Here is a 21,815-nt window from a genome sequence, read left to right as displayed (position 1 = left end):
TGTGGTCCAAGGGGAGTGCGCTCGGGCCGAGGAGCCCGTGCGCTGCCCGTGGGGAGAACGGATGCACAGTGATCTCAGAACATGGACATTTGTTTTTCAATTGTTGCCTAGCAACTAAAAAAAACATTCTTGTGATATCAATCCATTCCTAGGAATCGTTAAGCCTTTTGTGTTTGTAGCCACCGCCTCCCCACCCCCAGCCCTGAAATGAGACTTTTCAGAGAATAATGAATTGCCATCACATGAGCTACGTTGTAGTTGTGGTTCAGGGCCATTTTTGTTTTGAAACCTTATTCTTACAGACTTCATCTTCCCATAGTGTCACTTTATACAGAAGTAGAACTTCCTGTGCTTAAGTTTAACCGAAACAGTTTTTGGCAAGCTTTACAAATGACTGTTGCCCACTTTGTGGCCTTGGACTGAGATCAGCATGTTCCTCCTGAAATGAAATGTGTCTTACTGTCAACTCTTAATTCCCACTTACAGAATATTCACATTGTGGATTTTCTGTGGCCGATTTGTAGCCTCCTGCTGGCTTCCCCGTCACCTGGAAGCCTCCAGGCCCCCTTGCATTGCCGCTGCCCCTCGGCCTGCCTTTTAAGCATTGCGTCTAGCATTGCTCGTTCTAATGTCAGCCTGGGTGAAAAATAGGAAGGTTGGAGCTGCCATAATTTACTTTAAACCAAACAGTTTTAAAATGGGTTCTGTTTTCAGTTCTCTCCATTGAAATGGATAATTAAAGGGAAAGGTATTTTTTGATAGAATTTGCACTGATAGTACAGTGTTTAGCAGGAGTCTATAGAATATAGGCAGCATGAAGCCCAGCAATTGAGGCAGCTTGGACTTGGAAACTGGCTCCTCCTACTAACCAACTAGGTTACTAGTTGTGTGATGTTGAGCAAGTCCCTTAACCTCCCTGGGCCATAAAATGGGAACGGTGCCTTGCCCTCGAAAAAGAGCTCTGTGCATGTTAGCCATCATTGTTATAATCATCACTGCTATTGAGCCCATATTCAGCTTCTGCAGGTTGGGTGAAACATGATATAAGAAAGAAGGACAAGAACAGCGAAGTCCTAGTGTCTTTAAATTTAGTATCCATTCTCAGCTAAGGCTGTCGTGTATTTGGTAAGCCCCAGGTATCCAATCTGATCGGCTGGTACTCTTGTTTCATATTTATACGAGCTGTTCCATGTTTTGAATGTCCTTGCTGTTTCTCTATTTCCAAATAACTCTTACAGTTCAGAATAGGTTTTGATTTGAGCAAAGCAGGCAAATAAGTCCCCTGGTGTGCCGAGCAAGTGTTTGCCCAGGGAGAGAGCCTGGCCAGGTGCCGGGTGTCCGAACTTCAGCCCAGCCCTGCTCTTCCTTCTCACAACTCTGCACCTTGATCTTTATAGCAATCCATGTTACTGTCCTCACCGCAACATGTGAGGACCCTGAGGAGGAGGACTTGGGATGGAGGAAGATCCAAGGTCTAGGCTTTCCTGAGTAAGATTCCAAGTTTTTCAAACTGGAACCTGTTGGCCCAGAGAGCATCTTTGGTGTATGGGAATTGTCCACAAGGATTTTAAAATCTGAGGGTTGGGTTCTGATATTAATCTTGTAAAATTTAACATGAAGAATATTGTGCATCATCAGGATTCGATACAGAATATAAAGCCGTCAGATACTCTCATTGCCTGGATATACACTTATCAGTAGACTAGTGGATAGAATAGAATCACAGAGAGAGAACTGAACTGGGGTAGCTGCCATTCATCAGGGACCCCCCCACCATATTAAGGAATGTAAGATCAAAGTCCGTGGAAAGAGGAAAATTTCTTGGCAAGTTCAGCCAGAAAAAGGTGGCAGGAGAATCGAGTCACAGGCACACCAAGCCCAAAAGAAGCTTCACCCTACATCTCTGTCATATTTATACAAGTAACAAGTGCCCTAGAGTTACATCAGGTACTACATTATGTTGCTGTTTTTTAAATTTAATTTTATTTTGAAATTTTATAGCCCGTGTCTGTTTCTTTTTTAAACTTGTTTTGGTTTCAGACTTTTGTATGAGCTACACTCTTCTATATTAGGATATATTTAACACATAATGACTTTTTAAATAAGTTGAACACATTGCATAAGAATTTTGTTTCCCTTCTAAATTAATTTTGTACATTAATCAAGTCTGGAAATCATCAGAAGGAAAGACAGTCCTGGCCTGATGTTTATTTTTGGCAAAGCTTCATCAACACTCCTGATTTAATCTTGGAAATATATGCACTACTGAGAAAATCTTTCAGATAGGTCATTTTATCTTCTGAACTTTTTAAGATTTATTTATTTATTTGAGAGAGAGAGAGCACAAGTGGGAGGGACAGAAAAAGAGGGAGAGAGAATCCCAAACGGATACCACGCTGAGCGCAGAGGCCGACTCAGGGCTCGATCCCATGACCCTGAGATCATGACCTGAGCTGAAACCAAGAGTCGGACACTTAACCGACTGTGCCATCCAGGTGCCCCCATTTTGTCTCTTGGAATAAAGTTCTCCCTCTTAGAGACTCTGCCCCTTGGGCAGTACCAACCTTAGACTGAGCAAGAGGGAGAGCTGCTCTGACCCTCTGCTTTAGAGGACCTCACTCTGACCCTCCTCCAGCTGTGCCCTCTCCACATGGGATGAGACATCCACTGACCCAAAGGGATGTGGCCACCTACAATCTGACACCCCTTTCTAGAATACCCTTCTGGTACCCTAGAATCCAGGGTTCCCTGCCCACACAGGCCTAACCTGGCTTCCAGGTGCTCTACCCCAAGTCCTTTTCCCAGGGGGAAGACCCCCCCACCCCTATACGCATGCCATGTGCATACCCTCAGGCCAGAGGAGTGGCCAAGGAGTGGGTACTGGCTGGGTCTTGAGCTTGGACGTGGAGTAGGGATCCACATCCATGTGCACGAGGCAAATATAGGTCTCAGACCAGCTCTCCTCTTACCGTTTGTTCCAGCATGTACTCTGAAACACCGAAGAATTCTACATCCAATCCTAGACTTTAGGTTCTATAAAGTTATGGTTGAAAGGTAGGACGCTTTTATTTAACAACACGATCACTTGCTTTGTAACTTTTAAATACTTAGATATGTTGTAATGGACGTCCATTTATACTCTCGTCTTGAGTTCTGCGAATGTTAGGCGTGAGCCTGTGCCTGGGCAAATCACTCCCTTCTCTGAGCCTCATGTTGGTAGCCTCCAAAATGAGGTAGAGAATGCCTGCCTTTCAAGGTTGTAGAAGGACTGGAAAGAGACAAGGTCCATGAAGCACCTAGCACACAATCAGGGATACGTGATGTTTTGACTATGTCGGTTCTTTTTGCCCCTTACCTGGAGTCACTCCTTTAAAATTAAGTGTGTTTATGTGTACGCATGCATGTACAGAACACACACACCAAGCAAACCCAGCCTACGGAGAAGGCACTCCGTTCGAGGGGTCTATAGAAGCTCTGTTGCTTGCTCTGCAGTATGAGCCATAGACACAGCTGTACATGGCTGCCCCAGACATTTCAAATGTGCGGTTCGAAATGTGCCTACATCGAAGGAGAAGAAAAATAGGATCATTTGGGGAAAGGTGTTTTTTTTTTCTTTCCTACTCACTCTTTGCTGAGCTTATCCATTAGCAAAGCAGGTATTGCTATAAACCAAAATTTTTCATCACTATTCTCCAAGCAGCCCTGGAGGTGGGGAGCTACCGTCTTTCTTAATCAGAAAGAAGCCAGAACTCAGCACACACACACAGCATGCCAGGGAGTGCAGGAGAGATGCAAAACATGATTTCCTTTGGACTCCAGATCCTTTCCTTTCCTAGTGTACCAGATTTCTCTGCATTCCTGCTCCTATGCCAAGACTTGATGCGGCTTAATAGAATGATGGGCTGAATCTGGGAATGCAAAACACCCCATTCCCAGGTGTGTTTGATTTGGCCCATACAGTTGGTTTCGGGGCAGTTGTTTGTTTGCTGTGTTTTAATTTACTGCCAACATTTAAAAATTAAAGATTTCCCATGGAATTCTTTTCTTGGCTTCTCTTTTCTGAAAATCAAACAGTTCGTTCATTTCAGCAAATATTTATTTTTTTTAAAGATTTTATTTATTTATTTGACAGAGAGAGAGACAGCGAGAGAGGGAGCACAAGCAGGGGGAGTGGGAGAGGGAAAAGCAGGCTTCCCGCGGAGCAGGGAGCCCGATGTGGGGCTCAATCCCAGGACCCTGGGATCATGACCTGAGCTGAAGGCAGACACTTAACGACTGAGCCACCCAGGTGCCACTCAGCAAATATTTATTGAACAGCTTATTTGTGCCATACTTTCTCTGCTCTGGCTCTTGGGATAAAGCAATGACAAAACAAGGCAAGGAAGGCCCCTGTGATTATGAAGCTTTTGTTCTAAATGAGGGAGACAGTGAGCCAGCTTGCTTCATAGGACCTAAGTACCGTAAGACTGTTAGGTAGAGTGATGTCAGAGAGAATGATCGGCTGGCCAGAGCCTTTGGTGAAGTCACATTAGAGCTGAGATCCTGTAGACACCTGGGAGCCTAACAGGAATATCTTGAGGGCAGAACATTCCGGGCAGAAAACAGCCAACGCAAAGGGCTTAAGGTTGGAATCCATGTGGTCATATCCAGTGGCGGCCACCGGTTCCACGAGCGTCACTGCCCCTTCCAGCAAGCGCACGACCGCATCCGTAGGCATTTGGATTTGCCAACTCCTGGCTGGTAGTCTGACGAGTGACTAGGTTATTTTTTTAATATAGTAGAAATATTTCTGAAGTTGCTTCAAGCACTAGCTGCCCAGCCGATGCACCATGGCAGCGCTGTGGGAAACAGAAGTGCCAGTAATTTAGAGCTTTGCTACTCAAAGTGTGGTCCACAGCTGGGGAGCCTGTTAGAACCTCAGACCCACTGAATCAGAACCTGCATTTTAGCAAGATCTCCATGGTAACAGGCTCTTTAGCAAGCACTGGTTTGGACCATCTTTCCACATCTGTACAAATGTTTGTAAACTTCTCTGTTATGCTCTCCTTCATTGTGAGTGAGCTTTCTAATGCTGGGGATTAGTGGCTGTGCGTCCCACAGTCCTGGTCCACTCCCTCCACCCAGTCTCTTCTGACATATAATTGCAAGATGGATATTGGATGTAGTGGGTAACGAACAAAATTTCTCTCCACGTGGGCGTAATTAGCCTGTACTCTGATACAGAATATCAGAAAGGAAATAGCTACTTTCTAGAAATATATATATATCTATTATAAATCCAAAATTCTCTCATTAAATTTTATTAATGCTATTATGTATCCTAATGCTTTTGGATATTTTAAGGCATACGCTTTCTATAACTTTGCCAGAATCTTTATGGTTTCCTATTACTCTTTTCTAAACCTTGGTTCAGTAAGGCTTCTGATAGCTCAGCTAAAGCTTAAAGGAAAAAAGAAGAGTCACTTGCTTAGATTAAAGTTATTTTTAAGAATCTACTTCTCAAAAATTACCCTAAAAATACCCAGGGAACATGGTGTAGCTGAATACAGATTCATTTCTTGTTTTAATATCTAATAATTCAACCTATCTCTGATTTTATGCTTCAGACGGAAGGTCGTTGGTTGTAGGGAGTTGCCCTTAATTTTATTCTTACTTAAATCAGTCCTGAAATGTACTTGCCCGAAGCCCAAGGACTCCAACCATCTGTACAAAACTTTTTACTCTTCAGTTTGATTGCTTTCAACAAGAATGGTTGGATAATTGACACGAGGTAAATACTTTGCTATGTAATTAACAAGAAATGCTTCCCCCCTCACAGATCTCATGCAAAAATAATTCCAGAGAAGGAAACATAGCTACTTAAAGGCATGGACTGGACTTTGGGGAAAAACAAGGCCATGCCACAGTATCATCAAAGTAGAAATTGTCGCACGTTCTGATTTTAGTGAGGGATCCTGGCACAATTTTGTTAGAGCATGCAGTAAAATAGACTTCGACCTTGCTTCTTCTGTGTGCACAGCTGGTAGAAAAGCATAGAAGAGGTTATAGCCCTCGAGACTGCAGATGAAAGCCCTGTAAAGTAAGTCAGTCATATCTAGATTCTAGAGAAATCCAGCGTATCCGGGGATTGGGAGAGACTCTGTGATTAAAACTAGTGATGAGAGGGCGCCTGGGTGGCTCAGTTGGTTGGGCGACTGCCTTCGGCTCAGGTCATGATCCTGGAGTCCCGGGATCGAGTCCCACATCGGGCTCCTTGCTCAGCAGGGGGTCTGCTTCTCCCTCTGACCCTCCCCCCTCTCATGTGCTCTCTCTCTCTCATTCTCTCTCTCAAATAAAGAAATAAAATCTTTAAAAAAAAATAAAATAAAATAAAATAAAACTAGTGATGAGAAGCAGTGGCAGAAGCACTTGCTAGGGATCTAAGAGGGGCCTACTTCTTAAGAAATTGTTCTCAAAAAAAAAAAATAAAGAGGAAGAAAGAAGATTGTGCTCAGAAGAACCAGTGCCCACACCATGCAAATTATTGAGCAAGAGTCACCAGAGCTGGAAAGAGGAGATGGTTACTGGCCATGGCCAGCAGCTGAGAGGCAAGACCATGTGTTCCTACCAGCAGGTTTACGGCTGCCTCACGCATGTATGTTTCCCACCTCTCACCATAAATGTTCCCAAATATCTCACAGTGAAAATGCAGGTGTAGGAGTAGAAATAGCTATATTTCACAGTGTGGCTGTTCAGTACTCACCCTTTGACTGGTAGAACTTCTTGGAGGTGGGTTTTCTGAGTGGCCGTGGAATATCCTCATGAGTCCCAGCTTCTAGACCTAGTAGAATTCACCCCAGTCTCTTTCAAGAGAAATGGATGAATTCGAATATGTTAGCTGCAGGAAGGCGAACATCCAACTAGCAGTACCTAAGTGATGAGGCATTTATTGTTTCCCTGACAAAAGCCATGTGAAACAGCTCCAGGATTGTCGTGGGGCCCTACAGGTCCTCTGCTGTGCCCTCCTCAGCATGCCCACAGTTCACATAGCTAGAAAGTGGCAGAGCTGGAAACTCACTTGCAGGATTATCTTATGCTGGGGAAGCCATCCATGCAGTCAGCCGGCTCTTTATACTGCTGGGCTCGTATCTCCCATGTTGGGAGATCCGACGTGGTGTCATACCTCACTGCAAATACAGTGGCTTGTGTCCTTGTGCATTGCCTAATGCACAACGTGTCAGCTTCAGCTTGTAATTAGTTAAAGTGTGGGTTGTCACTCACAGTTTCCTTTTCAAAATCAGTAGTGCTCCTAGTATCAGGGTTTTCTCTGCCTCTTACCAAATGTCGTGATGAGTTAGTGTGGCTGCTACCATAGGGGCTTCCAGGCAGAGGAAATACGGCAGGCAAGAAAGAAAAGCAAAGTAAATATGAACCCTACAGGGCGTATTCAAGTTAGACATGTGTTTTGAGCCCTTTTACCTATTTTAGAGTTTTGTTAGCCATTTGTTACATTTTTTAACTCACTTTGCTTTATATTTTGCCAATAAAGCCTGATTACATGACTGCTTGGCCACATAGCAAGAAGGCAGCCCTCTTGGTGATTGCTAAGAGAGCCCGTCACATCTTACAGGCGAGCGGAAGGCATGTCTTTCTCTGCCTGTCAATTACTGGGTGTAATAATCTTTGTGGTTAACCATAGCTTCCAAATTAAGAACTCATGGTGCCAATGCACAACGAACCTTGCCAGCTGAATACATAACTAATTCATTTTCAAAAGATTAGGACGACTTTTCCACAAAGTATGTATTCTTGAAAATATCTCTCAGTCTTTCTACTGGGTAAGGTTTAACTCTAGATAATGATAATCCAGACAAAAACTGATCTGAGGGTGTAATGTGGAAGGAAAGAAATACTGAACTTGGATTCAGAACACCACTTTGGATAACTGGTTTTGTTCCCCAGTCCCTCACACTGCCTGTGGACATTACTCAGGACACAGTTTTAAGAAGGTGGGTCATCTAGTTCCTGGTGGCAGACTGCAATGCGGGGGGGGGGGGTGCGGAGCGGAGCAGAGCTGGTAACAAGAACACTGGTAGCACCATAGAAGAAGGGAGGGGAGAAGGAAGCAGGGGAGAGAGGGAGGGAAGGAGCAAGGGTATGGGAGGGTATAGCAAATGTAGGAGCAAACAGCTCCATTCCTCGGTAGGGACCTAAGGGCATCAGTATTTTAGAACCTAGCATTGTAGTTAATCATGATCATGGCCCTGAGTCATCCTGAAAAATCAAAACTATATTCAATTTTATAAGGCAGCAGTAAATGACACTTTTTGGAATTTTTGTTAGAACTTCCATTTCACATTTTGGCAAATAAAACGCAAGCTGTATAGAAGAAGAGCTTCCAGGCCATGTTGAGGAGATGTCCTGGGGCTGCTGTGGTGGGCAGGTTAGGGGGAGGAGGGGTGTTCTCTTCACCTTCACATAGAGAAGCTTATCCTACATCTTTTTTTTATATATGAATTTCTGTTTAAGATTTCATCCAAGGGAGGGGCGCCTGGGTGGCTCAGTCGTTAGGCGTCTGCCTTCGGCTCAGGTCATGATCTCGGGGTCCTGGGATCAAGCCCTGCATCGGGCTCCCTGCTCCGCGGGAAGCCTGCTTCTCCCTCTCGCACTCCCCCTGCTTGTGTTCCCTCTCTCGCTGTGTCTCTGTCTCTCTGTCAAATAAATAAATTTAAAAAAAAAAGGACACGAGGGGCTTCTCCGTATCTGGACCACAGAGGAGACCAGCTTTGCAGGGACAGCCTGTCACACAGGTATACTGACCGGGGAGTGTGCGGCGGCTGCCCCGTCCAGGAGGCAGGTGGGCAGAGTGGAGGAGAACGAGCAGCTGGAGCTTTCGTCTGTCCACACAGCAGGAGCAACCCAGGGCCCTCCCGGTTCTGTCTGAGTGGTGCCTGAGGCGCCCCCCGTTCCCCCGCATGAGAGGGACCCCCCACTCCTGGCAGACCGGTCGCAGGTACTGTGCTCATGTAGCCTTTATTGCACAGAAGAGACTTCCCAGAGGTGTGTTTGCTCTGCTGGCAGGATCACCAGCGAAGCTTCGCGTCACTCGTTCCCTAACGGGGAGCACAGGAATCTCTTAATGTGTGCTGGCTCCTCAGGCAGGGGAGTCGCCCTCATCCGGCGGCATGAGGATCTCACTAACGAGAAGCATATGTTCTAGCACACAATTCATTAATTCTCGTATTCCCCGTAGCTCATTTCTTCCCACAAAACACGGAAAGCTTGGAAATGGCATTTGCCAGTAACAGCATGACTGTTGAATCCCGAGATAGTGTCCCCCTTTATTCACTGAAGACGTGTGCGCTTTGCAGAAAACCTAGGCCAAAATAAATCCCTCTTTCCCAGCTGGCTTTGTTCCCTTCAGTTTGAATTTTAACCACACTTCTGGAAGGATGTTTTTCCTGACAGCCACACCCAGCTTTTCACAGGAGGTCATCTGATAGTTTTGGGGGTGCACGTCGAGCCTTCTCTCATTCTCGAGTACTATTGAGCTCCTACGCCAGGTTATATTTCTTGGTGCCGGGAAGAAGACAAAAGGAATATAGGACCCGGGCCCCAACTCACGGAGCCTGCAGTCGGAGAGAGGAAGCAAGATGCGGGCCAAGTGGTTAGCAATGGAAGCAACGTATATTTTGGAAAAGCGATGCATTGACACACGCCCCAGGGGTGCCGAGACGTGGGAAGATCCTTGAGTTCTGGAAGCACTCGAGCTAAACACGTGACACGACTGGCATCTTGAAAGATGGGGAGGTTTCTGGAAGAGAGAAAAACGATGGGAGATTAGAGCAGCAATGGTGGCAAAGCTGTGGACTTAAGTCAGGTGTACACTGTGTGAGCTGATGTTTGAGGAGCACAGGGTCTGGGCGGGGGTGATGCTAGAGGGGCAGGTGGGGAGAAGAGCTCTCAGCACGCCCTGCCTCCACCTACCGGGCCCGGTGGCCTCGCATTTGTTACCTTAGTTTCAGGTGTACAATATAGTGATTCAGCACTTCCATACAACACTCGGTGGTCATCGTGAGAAGTGTGTTCTTCATTCCCTTCATCTGTCTCGCCTCTCCCCCATGCCCCCCCCCCCCCGTAACCAGCACTGTGTTCTCTATAGTTAAGAGTCTCTTTCTTGGTTTGTGTCTCTTCTTTTTTTTCCTTTGCTCATTTGTTTTGTTTCTTAAATTCCACCTAGGAGTGAAATCAAATGGAATGTGTCTTTCTCTGACTGACCTATTTCGCTCAGCATCATACTCTCTAGCTCCGTCCATGTTGTTGTAAATGGCAAGATTTCATTCTTTTTGTGGCTGAGTGATATTCAGTTGTATATATACCACATCTGCTTTATCCATTCATCTATCGATGGACATTTGGGCTGTTTCCATGATTTGGCTATTGTAAATAATGCTGCAATAAACAGGGGTGCATGTATCCCTTTGAATTAGTGTTTTCCTGTTTTGGGGGTAAATACCCAGTAGTGCAATTACTGGATCGTAGAGTAGTTCTATTTTTAGCTTTTTGAGGAACCTCCATACCATTTTTTAATGGCGTTGGAAGCCCTTCCCAGCCTCTTCCCCACGCAGACAGTAAACTCCTTTCCAGCCCATCCCTCCCGCCCCACCCTGCCTCCATCCCATCCCCGGCATCTTCCAAGCTACACTTTCCTTGCCTTCCGGCACACTGCTTCCTTCTCCTCTTCTTCTTGGTGTCCTCCCTACTCCCCACCCCACCCCCAGCTGACAGTGCTGCCGGTTCTTCAAAACTTCCATCATCCAGAAGCCTCTGCCTTCCCTGCGCTCCCAGGGCAGGAGCACAAAGCAGTGGCGTGTTCTCCAGTCACTGGCCTTTCTGGCTCCTGCCAGCATCACCGCCCAGCTGGGGCCCTCCAGACTGGACTGGGGAACTTGTTAGCTGGGGAGTGGGGGGGGGGGGGCTCCATTCACCAGGCTTGCCCCCAGTTTAGCTGGGAGATATTTTAGAGATGTTTTTCCAGTTGATGTGCTTGTGTTGTAGAAGGCAGAGACAACTTAGCGGTCTTGTTAGGTTTGAATGAGCAGCAGTTGGGACCCATGAGCTTCAGATCTTTCTGTCTGGGTGCCTTCAGCCTCACGTGATACCCACTCCATATGCAGAGCCTTGACTCCAGAATCCAGCCTGGGGAAAACTGCAAACCAAAGAGTGCACGCCATCTCCTGGCCAAGGTGAAGATCCTGTGTGTCAGAGAGCGCCAGGGGGAGAGGGGTGGGGTGTGGAAGTCGAGCACCGAACAGCATGGCATCCCCAAGTGGAAAACTGGAAACGGTCGCCAACAGTCGGCTCCCTACCTTCCGGGAAGCTATCTTCCCAAACACGGAAAGCCTTAAGCTGCAGGTGTCAAAGGTCCCGCGTTTCCATTTCCTCAGGAGCACTTGTTAAAAAAACAAAATTCAGTGGAGTAAATTTGAAGATCTAATTGGCTTTATTAAATGATTCATGAATTGGGCAATATCCCATGTAGCAAGTGGAGGGGAGGAGCTCCGCTGAGCTAAACAAGAGAAAGGTTTTTAAAGGCAGAGAGAGGGCATAAATAAAAGAAGGAAGGACTTTATTAGCAAGGAATTCACTGTTGAGGCAAGGTTTCCATCCTAAGGGGAGTGGAAGGGGTCTATCAGGAAGTTCCCTAGTATTTACCCGGAAATTCTGTGCTGCCTGGTTAAAGGTTACATACCTGCGGCATTGAAACTGCAGTTAGGTTAGGTACTAAGTCTTGGTTTAACTAAGTCTTGGGGCCTTAACTTAAGTGATGCCATTGTGGGCTGTGGTTTTGTTTCTTAACACTCTGTAGAACTACATGATGCTCTGAGTAGCTAAATCATCTCTGGGTTGGTGTTCTTCAGCAAATGAATCTGAATTGGGCATCCTTGTTCTCCTACTCATTTGAGAAACTTTCCAGTTTGTATTCTTGTCTAACGTGAATAGAAATCCTCTCCTGCCGCGAAACCTGTTGCATGGGAAGGTCTGCCGATGCACAGTGCTTGCTGACGCCTAGCCTCTCCCACCTTCCTCCTTTGTTTAACTGCTGTGTGAGCAGAAGAGTTGGTGAGCAAGATTGGGGGCTTTGCCACGGGCACCTTTCCACCCACTGCATTTGAATGTTGCTATGGCAACTGACAGGCCCTAGAAGCAGCACCAAGTATCGTTTCTTTCTTGCGGGGAGAACAATCCCTGTTGCCACCTCAGGGATGTGTGTGCATAGGAAAGGCAAGGACTGGAGGGGAGAATGGCTGGTGCACATTTGGTGCATTTAGGCCTCGGGGGGACACTTGCACACATGGCCATTTCAGGTAGTGGGACATTATTGGAGCAGGCTCAATGGAGGAGCACCCTGGGCATTGAGGCAGGGCAGGAGCCCGGCTAAGGGAGGCCTCCACATCGGTAGGCTGGGGTGGGTGTGCGGGGACGGCTGGAGGGCTTGGCCAGCACTCTCCCTTGCCTTCTGCTGCCCGCCACCATCATGGGCCTCAAAGCAAGGTTCTCTACCAGTGAGTAACAGCCAAATGTCCTTGGGCGTTGGGTCTGTGTCTCGAAAAATTAAAAAGTGCAAAAGTCACCAAATGTTGGGAAGGTTTATAGGAAATGCAGCAGGGTAGATCAGAAGAACTAGCCCTGGCCCTGAGGATGGACAGACAGACAGACGTGGGTCAGCTTCTGCCCTGCTCTGTACCCCTGAGGGGTCTTAGAAGAGGTCTATACCTCTCCAGTCTCCAGTGTCCTCATCCAAAAAGAGAAAATAAGTCTTATTCTATAGAGTTGCTGTGAGATTATAGACAATGCATATAAAATACATTTGCTGTGACCAGCCTGTACATAGTAGGTGCTCATTAATGTTAAATACTAATTAATAACTGAAAGCACAGACATGGACATATCCAGTGTTTCCCAGTACCAGAATCAACTGGAAGCTTTTTAAAATACTCACCTACGGGGTGCCTGGGTGGCTCAGTTGGTTGAGGGTCCGACCCTTGGTTTTGGCTCAGGTCATGATCTCAGAGTGGTGAGATTGAGTCCTGCATTGGGCTCCACACTCAGTGGGGAGTCTGCTTGGGATTCTCTCCCTCTTTCCCCCCACCCCCGCACATATACACTCTCTCTCTCTCTGTCTCTCAAAATAAATAAATAAATAAATCTTTAAAAAATAAAAAATAAAATATGCACCTCTCAATCAGGTTTACTAGATTAGAATTTGCAAAAATAAGACCAAGAACTCTCTATTTTTTTAAACTTCCATAAATAATTCCAGTGTAACCAGTGTATGATTTTGGACAGGAAATTTGCTTATTTTCTTGAGAATGAAGAGTATAAACAATACTGGATTCCCCCCCTCCTTTTTTTTCCCACTCCCACCAACCCTTGTCTTGCAACCTTTATTCTACTAACCTCCAAAGCTTTCTGGTAGAATTATCTGTGTTTGAAAGCAAAGATGTTTGAGAAAGTGGTTGAAAGTAATATTTAATCAGAAAGGCAAGGAAAAACTAAAGTATCCATCTTCCCTGAAAGAAGCTGAAAAGAATCCACAGAAAGCTTATGCTGTCCCTACATGACATTTGGACCATGTTGGCTACATGATGGGTCACAAACATGACATTTAAGGTGACTGGTGTGATATGTGTAAGCCTGAAATAGGAGTTCAGCGTGTGTATAGCTGAAGTTTTTTCTGCATCCCACAGGAACGTGGCTGAAGAGTGGTCTAGGCCTTGTGCACCAGGAAGGTAGCCAGCGGACGTGGACGTACATTGCCCCTCAGTTGGGGTACTGGGTGGCGGCCATGTCTCCTCCCAACCCAGGTAACACAAAGCCAACACCCGCGATGGTGGGCGGTGATTTCTTTGAGGGTTCAGGCTAAGTATGCTTTTGAAAATTACTTTAACAGGGAGATCACATCTTACTCAGAAACGGTGGAGAAGGGCACCTGGTTGGCTCAGTCAGTGGAGCCTGTGACTCTTGATCTCAGGATCATGAGTTCGAGCCCCACATTGGGTGGAGAGATGAGTTTTAAAAAAAACGGTTGAAAGTCTGAAAATCAAATGACGAAACGAAGGTATTTTGTGGGGGTTGGAGTTCTGGTTGTGACTCTCCCATCTAGGATAAGAAAAATGCACAGAACATACTCCTGTCTCTTGTCTCTGTTTTGCTCAGACAGCTGCCATAGGGAATTCCTAATCTAAAGCTCATAGAGGCAGTTCAGACCTCCTCCCTAATTCCAGAAACAGCTGTGGCCTGTAGTAAGAGAAATATGGGGGAAGGGCACTCCTCAGAGCTGCTAGCAGACAATCCCCATTGGAGCCTTCTTGGGGCAAAAAGCTTGATTTGGCATTTCCTAAAGGCTTAAAAACAGACCAGTTGCTTTGTGTCTAGAACAGTAGTCATCTCCATTTAGCATATGCGAATTAATTCATATTTTTTAAAGCATGACTAAAAAAAATGTTTTTGACCTATACGCCCTAAGTTATCCCAATGACTATTCCAGAATTGTTTCTTAAAATAATCATCTTTGGAGAATTCTTTCCAGTGATGGCTTCTGTTCCTCAAAATGCCTTTAGAATCTGTATCACTTAGACTGCCTTCCTTAGTGAAACATTTCATTGGTGGCAGATCTTTATGCTCAGAGGGTCCCTTTGATTTTTCTTAGACATATCTAAGAGTCATGCACAGCCAAATCTGGTGAATAAAGTAGGTAATTGAGCTAGGTCAAAATGTGCTATGATTAAAACCTGTCTCTCGTCATGAAGGAGTCCAAAATATTTTAGCAGTGGAATTATCACTGGAGTGAACACTCAGACTCCCAAAGTAACTAACTTGACGGAGGTGTTGAGACATTGGTCCCGTTCACTTTCTGTTCCCATACTGAGAAAATGTACATTTCACATCTGTGTCTTGAGAGTCTGTGTTTCCCTTTGTGATAGTGTTCTTGTAGCAGTAGAGGTGTGAGCCAGATACAGAAATGCCCCAGTCTCCAAATCTGAAATATCTAGAATATGACTAAGAGGAAGGAAGGAAAGAAAATAAATACCTTAAGTCTCCAAGCAGAGGCCACAAAAGCCCATGCATTACAGTTAACTTTCATTTGAGATAGATTTCCAACCACCGTGGCTCTCAGTTTGCCCATCACGCCACAGAATAATAGATATTCTGTAAAAAGGGCAGAAAGAACTTCTTGCTGTTAGGTCCACCAACCTTTCCTAGCAGCGAAGGAAGAGACAAAAATCTATAAAATTTAAGTACGGCTGTGAATTTTCTAGAGATTTCCATTGGCATAAGTTAAGATAACATTTTAAGTACTTAAATGATTGAGCTTGAGTTCCTTGGAAATGATTTTTATGTGTCCCCCGGCTTTTTTGGTGGCTCCTGCCAAAGGTATCGCCCATGTCTCTGGGGGTCGTGTCTGGGTAAAAAATTGTTTATCTGAATGATTAAAGCAGCGTATAGTTGTCAGTTATTTTTCTAACTTTTGTACATACTAACTCCATTCACCCCATTGAAGTGAATTATGTTTGGGAGAGAATGGTGGTACCTTTTGAACTTAAGTAATGTCACTATTTTCAAAAACTAGTACACCTCCTTAGGTTTATCTAGCTCTTAAGGGGTCTCCTTGCAAAGATTTTTTGAAGAAATCTATCCCTTAAAATATCAAGAATCAATAAGTAAATGGGTGTTTCTGGTGCATGGTGATCATAACCATGCCAGTCGGACATAATGAAAAACCACATTCCTTCCTTCCCATCTATTGGCTCACTACTGGGATGCCTGGACACCAATGTGTCCCCCAATATTATAATTTGGGGAGGTTTTCATTGTCACTTTCAATCTGTTATCAGTGCCATTAAGGTGGATTCTTACTGCTATTGAACAATATCTTTATTGTTAAACTCCCTCTTGGGATTCTTTACAATGTAAATTAAGAAGAAAATATGTTTATCTCTGGGACCTTGTCTGTAAGTTCTGAAGAGTTCTGTGGCCAGCATCAGGTTAGCCATTTTGAAAAGGCACTGTAGAGGAAGATTTTATTTTTTAAAAAACGGAAGACATTTTAGAAACGCTTGACAACCCATAAGCAGCTGTGGATTTTTTTTTTTTTTAAGTCATAGCCGATTCATTTCCGATCTTGCAACTGATTCATTGAGGCAAAGGGCCCTCCATGCAGTAATAATTATCCAGGGAAAGTGAGAATAAAATCTTGCGATTTTTTTTTTCCCCTCCTGCAGTACGAGATCCCCAGATAAGCCATCTCTCTAAGAGTCCCACTCATTATGTCATCATGCATCCTTTTGCTTTCACTGAAAGATCACGTCTTTAGAATGCTGAGCCTGCTACCGAATGCGGCTGTCTTCCAGGCTAAGGAGGGACCCTTGACCCTGCATTTAGCACTTGACTATACAGACCACTCCCGGCCACAGCTGCTCCAGGGACGGTGGTGGTAATCCCTTTCCATTGAGTGAAATTCCGGTGATCTGTAAGTGCATCATCTAAAGGGTGTTTGCATCTGGCCCCTGCTGCACACCCCAGCCGGGAAGAGTAAGGAAAACGTAGGCTCTTGGTTCTGTGTGTCCTTCTTCTCCTTTCAAGGTGTTCTCCAATCTAAAATGCCCTTTTCTGACCTTCTAGGTCCCGTTGTCACACAGGACATAACCACGTATCACACGGTGTTTCTTTTGGCCATTTTAGGAGGAATGGCTTTCATACTTTTGGTTCTGCTGTGTCTCCTTTTATATTATTGCAGGTAAAGTTTTTACCTTTTTGGCAATATCTTTTTTAATATGGAATTTCTTGGGCAAGCATTGATTTTGAGGTCTTTTTTTTTTTTTTCTTTTTCTGAATCAAGGTCCTTTTTTTTTTTCCTCATGAAAAACTGCTGAAGAACTGAACATTTGTCCTTAAAGTTGTGAACAAATGAACATGATGTGGGGGGCATGCTGTTTATAAGTTTGCTCAGAAGGGAAGTTGTTTTATTTTATTTTATTTTTTTTAAGTTTGACAGTTGTCATGATTCGTTCAGAATATTCCTAACCCCTGATTAAGAGATGAGATTCTCAAGGACAAAGCAGAACTAAAATTCCTATTTTGATGCCTCGGCTCTTCCATTTTGTGAGAATGTTTGTTGTCGACTCTTGGGGGACTGCTCTTGAATGAATAACTTGGTTAAACGTATAAAAGCCTGCAGGTGAAATCTGCAGATTGTGCTGTTCTGAATCAAAATAAGGCTGAGGGTGTGGGGTGAGAAGGCTTCTGGCTGTTGGTTAGTTGTCTTGTTTCTTCCTGTGGAAATGGAGAATTGGGATTTCACGGGGAACTTTACTGCTACGAGAATCTTTAACCTCTGGGTTTGGATTTTATCTTTGATCGTAGGCGGAAATGCTTGAAACCTCGTCAGCACCATAGAAAACTGCAACTTCCGGCAGCCCTGGAGAGCTCCAAACGGGATCAGTCGACTTCCATGTCTCACATCAACTTGCTCTTTTCTCGTCGGGAGTCAGAATTCCCTGGCCCCCTCTCTGTCACCAGCCATGGCCGCCCGGACGCCCCAGGGCCCAAGGAACTGATGAGCGGGGTCCATTTAGAAATGATGTCTTCCAACGGAGAAGTGGACATGCACACCCCCATGCTAAAGCTCTCCTACAGTACCTCGCAGGAATTCAGCTCTCGGGAGGAACTTCTCTCTCACAAGGAAGAGGATAAAAGCCAAATCTCCTTTGATAACCTGACACCAAGTGGGACGTTGGGAAAAGAGTACCACAAGTCTGTTGAGATTTTCCCCTTAAAGTCCAGGAAACCTCTGGAAAGAGAAGGCTGTGAGTCCCCGGGCAACAGCGAGTATAGGAGGGGCTACAATGCCATGCTCTCCCAGCCTTTGTTTGAAAAGCAAGACAGAGACAGTCAGGCCTCTGTGAACCATATCCCCACAGGAAGCAAGCTCACCATTCAGGAACACATGTACCCCGCGCCCTCATCTTCCGAAAAGGACCAGCTGCTAGACCGCCGGCCTACAGAGTATATGATGTCACGGTCAGTAGACCACCTGGAGAGACCCACATCCTTTCCACGGCCCGGCCAGTTGATCTGTTGTAGTTCCGTGGACCAGGTCAATGACAGCGTTTACAGAAAGGTATTACCTGCCTTGGTCATCCCCGCTCATTATATGAAACTCCCGGGGGACCATTCCTACGTGGGCCAGCCCCTGGTCGTTCCGGCCGACCAGCAGCTGGAGATCGGAAGACTGCAGGCAGAGCTCTCCAGTCCCCATGCAGGCATCTTCCCGCACCCCTCCTCCCAGATCCAAGCGCAGCCCCTGTCATGCCAGGCAACCTCCCAGCAGCACTTGCAGGACGCGGGCACCCGGGAGTGGACGCCACAAGGTGCGTCCATGTCAGAGTCTCTCTCCATCCCGGCATCCCTGAACGATGCGGCCTTGGCTCAGATGAACAGCGAGGTCCAGCTCCTGACCGAAAAGGCGCTGATGGAACTTGGGGGTGGGAAGCCGCTCCCACACCCCCGGGCGTGGTTCGTCTCCCTGGACGGCAGGTCCAACGCGCACGTTAGACATTCGTACATTGATCTCCAAAGAGCTGGGAGGAACGGAAGTAACGACGCCAGCTTGGATTCTGGTGTGGATATGAACGAACCAAAATCTGCCCGGAAGGGAAGAGGAGACCCCTTGTCCCTTGCGCAGAGCCACCCGGCTGCCCAGGAGCATCCGCAGAAAGAGCCAAGGGCGGCGGACAGCACCTCATACACGCAGCTCGTGTACCTGGACGACATGGACCAAAGCAGCAGCGAGGGCGGCACCACCGTGTGCACCCCCGAGGACAGCGCCCTGCGGTGCTTGCTGGATGGCTCCAGCCGGAGGAGCGGCGGCCAGCTGCCCAGCCTGCAGGAGGAGACGGCCAAACGAACTTCGGACGTGCCCGCGGAGCCGCTCGCCAGCCCCGAACAGAGAAGATCTGCTCAGGAGGACGACGAAGAGGAAGATGAGGAGGACCAAGGAGAAGACAAGAAGAGCCCCTGGCAGAAACGGGAGGAGAGACCCCTGATGGCGTTTAACATTAAATGAGCGATCACAGAGCCACCCAGCCGTGGAATATAATGCAGTTGCCAAAAATCCTTTCTTCCGGAAGCAGTTTACCTGTTCGGGGAAGACATTGAACAGCGGCATCCGTGGGAGCAGACTCTCACTGCGTCACGGTTCACTGTGTAAATGTCAGAAAAGAATCAAAGTTATGACAGAATAAAGGATGATGTTCCCGGATGCCTCGCCTCCAGGGAGATGGCTGAACGTGGTGTCCGGACGTCACTCTGCATCTTGGACACAGAAACCACAAGTGATGTTGCTAAGGTTCTGCTGATCACCTCAGTTGTCCCTCAGATTCTGGGAACAGATGAAACTCTTGTCACATTGCTTGAATCCATTTTATCACGATAATGCACCTGTGAAGTTATTATTGAGATATTAGCTTAGCACTTAGTGTCTCGAGGTATGCATTATCTCAAAGGAAAGCTATGCATCGCTGCTTCGTGCTCTTACTTTGCTTAGGTTTTTTGCGTTGGTTAGGTTTCGTTTCGGGTTTGCTTTAAAAAAAAAAACAACACACACACACACAATTTGGTTGTAAAGATTTCCTTCTTTCTTTTTCATCTGTTCTGCTTCTCGGTGGTTTATTTCGGTGTCTCCTTCCGGGAACTCCCGAGTGTGTCACCTCTTAACCTCCAAGCCTTTTAAATGAAATCGTACTGAAGTTTTTGTCAGCTGAGAGCCCTTCAATTCTGGTCCCATTAACTCCAAGTGCCTTTTTTACAGTGACAACAACAGTCCCTCACCTTTCTTCTTCTTCTTCTTCTTTTTTTTTCTTTCTTAACTCCTTTAATTGAACTGCCTGGATTTTATAAAGTTATTAAGTGATACCCCTTTTCTTTAAACTGCATGCTGCCAAGTGCCCGTTTGTGCTCCCAATTCTCATTTCAACGCAGTGTTCTCTCTAGTTCCCATGTGTGATGTGGATTCTGTTGAGCTAAGGTAGACGAGAGGACACTTTAGAGATCGCCTTCCCTCCTCTATCCCTTCGGCCACCAGCCACCATTATGGTTTCATTGGCTGTCTGTATATACGGTTATGTATTAACTCGGGAATCCTATGGGCTGATCTTGCTCACCCAGACATGGAGTATGGACTGAGCAAGTGAATGTGACTATTAAAGAAATCGTATGTACTACCCAAAAGTGCCAGAATGACTCTTCTGTGCATTCTCCTTACAGAGCTGCTTGGTTATCCAAAAATGAAAATTCAAAATAAATGCTGAAAAAAAACCCAACTATCCTGTCGTCCTTTTCATTCATTCTGAGCCATTATTTGTTGTTTCGGAGTTGCTATTAAGAATTTGCTCTTGGGGCGCCTGGGTGGCTCAGTCATTAAGAATCTGCCTTTGGCTCAGGTCATGATCCCAGGGTCCTGGGATTGAGTCCCGCATCAGGCTCCCTGCTCCACAGGAAGCCTGCTTATCCCTCTCCCACTCCCCCTGCTTGTGTTCCCTCTCTCACTGTGTCTCTCTCTGTCAAATAAATAAAATCTTAAAAAAAAAGAATTTGCTCTTGGGGAGCCTGGGTTAAGCATCTACCTTTGGCTCAGGTCATGATCCCAGTGTTCTGGGATTGAGCCCCACAACGGGCTCCCTGCTCAGCAGGAAGCCCGCTTCTCCCTCTGCCCCTGCTCGTGTTTTCTCTCTCTCTCTCAAATAAATAAATAAAATATTTTTTTAAAAAAAGAATTTGCTCTTCATTCCCTGGCAGTCTGAAATGCTGGTTGTTGAACTTTTATTCAGAGACTCCAGAATAGACACATAGGAATTTACATTGCAGTTAAAATCCACCTTGTGTTTATTTAGTTTTATTCAAGAACATAAGGTAACTTTTTGTTGTGTTTCAGGTAGGGAGAAGTGTCTACACTTTACAAAAAACTGATGTTTTCTATCATGATCAGTATTGATCCACTTGGAATAACTTCAACAGTTTTCATTAAAATGACCAGAACCATCCCAGATGGGTGAAACTATTAGTCAAAATCATTAATGGAGACATCAGAGCATAGAACACAGTAAGCTAACTATGTGTACAGTAACAACTTCATTACAAAATCTTTACTCATGAATTCCATGTGGACAGAAAACCAATTAAGTTGATTTTTATTACTTTAATTCTCAAAGGTTGATGTATTTTGCTTTTCAGGGGGAAAACATTTGAGATTCCCTGACAGTGCTGGGGCATCTAAATGGATGGGAGTCTTTGGTTTAACAAGTAAGGGACTTTTGGGGGGTGAACATTCTCACCAATAGGTGGCAGGTGAGCCCATGCAGACTTCACTCACAAAGACTACTTGTCACTTCCCAAGAAAAAGTGGCCTCTCCAAGAATACCCAGGGCCAGGGCGCCTGGGTGGCTCAGATGGTTAAGCGTCTGCCTTCGGCTCAGGTCATGATCGCAGGGTCATGTGAGACATTGTGTGCCTAGGAAGACGAGGCAGTGGGTTTGCCGAAAGAAAATCGTTCTGCCAAAGGTGAAGCTTAACTCGTTTTACATTTGTCCAAAAAGAGGCTCAGAGGATTACATGTTTGCTCAGGGTGCCAACACCAATCACCAGACTAGAGCTGTCTAGACAGAGCACTGTGACTGTGGACTTGACACATTTCATTTATTTTCTTTCTAGCCTGGTAAGGGTAAAATACCTCTCATTATTACGAATCAATTATATTGTCAGAAGAACGAAAGCCA

At 45.7% G+C, this 21,815-nt stretch overlaps 1 protein-coding gene across 4 annotated transcripts in view; it reads left to right on the top strand.

Annotated features, from left to right (window-relative positions):
• Positions 1-20,363, top strand: part of FAM171A1 (family with sequence similarity 171 member A1) — a 127,278-nt gene extending 106,915 nt beyond the window's left edge. For all 4 annotated transcript variants that reach the window (XM_081820646.1, XM_081820645.1, XM_081820644.1 and 1 more), the window contains 3 exons: positions 13,731-13,847; positions 16,666-16,780; positions 17,407-20,363. In XM_081820646.1, the coding sequence (XP_081676772.1) occupies positions 13,731-13,847; positions 16,666-16,780; positions 17,407-19,108 (1,934 nt within the window). In that variant the 3' untranslated portion in view covers positions 19,109-20,363. The remainder of the gene's footprint in view (positions 1-13,730; positions 13,848-16,665; positions 16,781-17,406) is intronic.
• Positions 20,364-21,815: the final 1,452 nt, after the last annotated feature.

This window comes from Leptonychotes weddellii, chromosome 5, assembly GCF_054177405.1.
Source record: "Leptonychotes weddellii isolate Sample4059 chromosome 5, ASM5417740v2, whole genome shotgun sequence".
Taxonomy (NCBI): Eukaryota; Metazoa; Chordata; class Mammalia; order Carnivora; family Phocidae; genus Leptonychotes; species Leptonychotes weddellii.
This window is presented reverse-complemented; position numbering and strand designations above follow the sequence as displayed.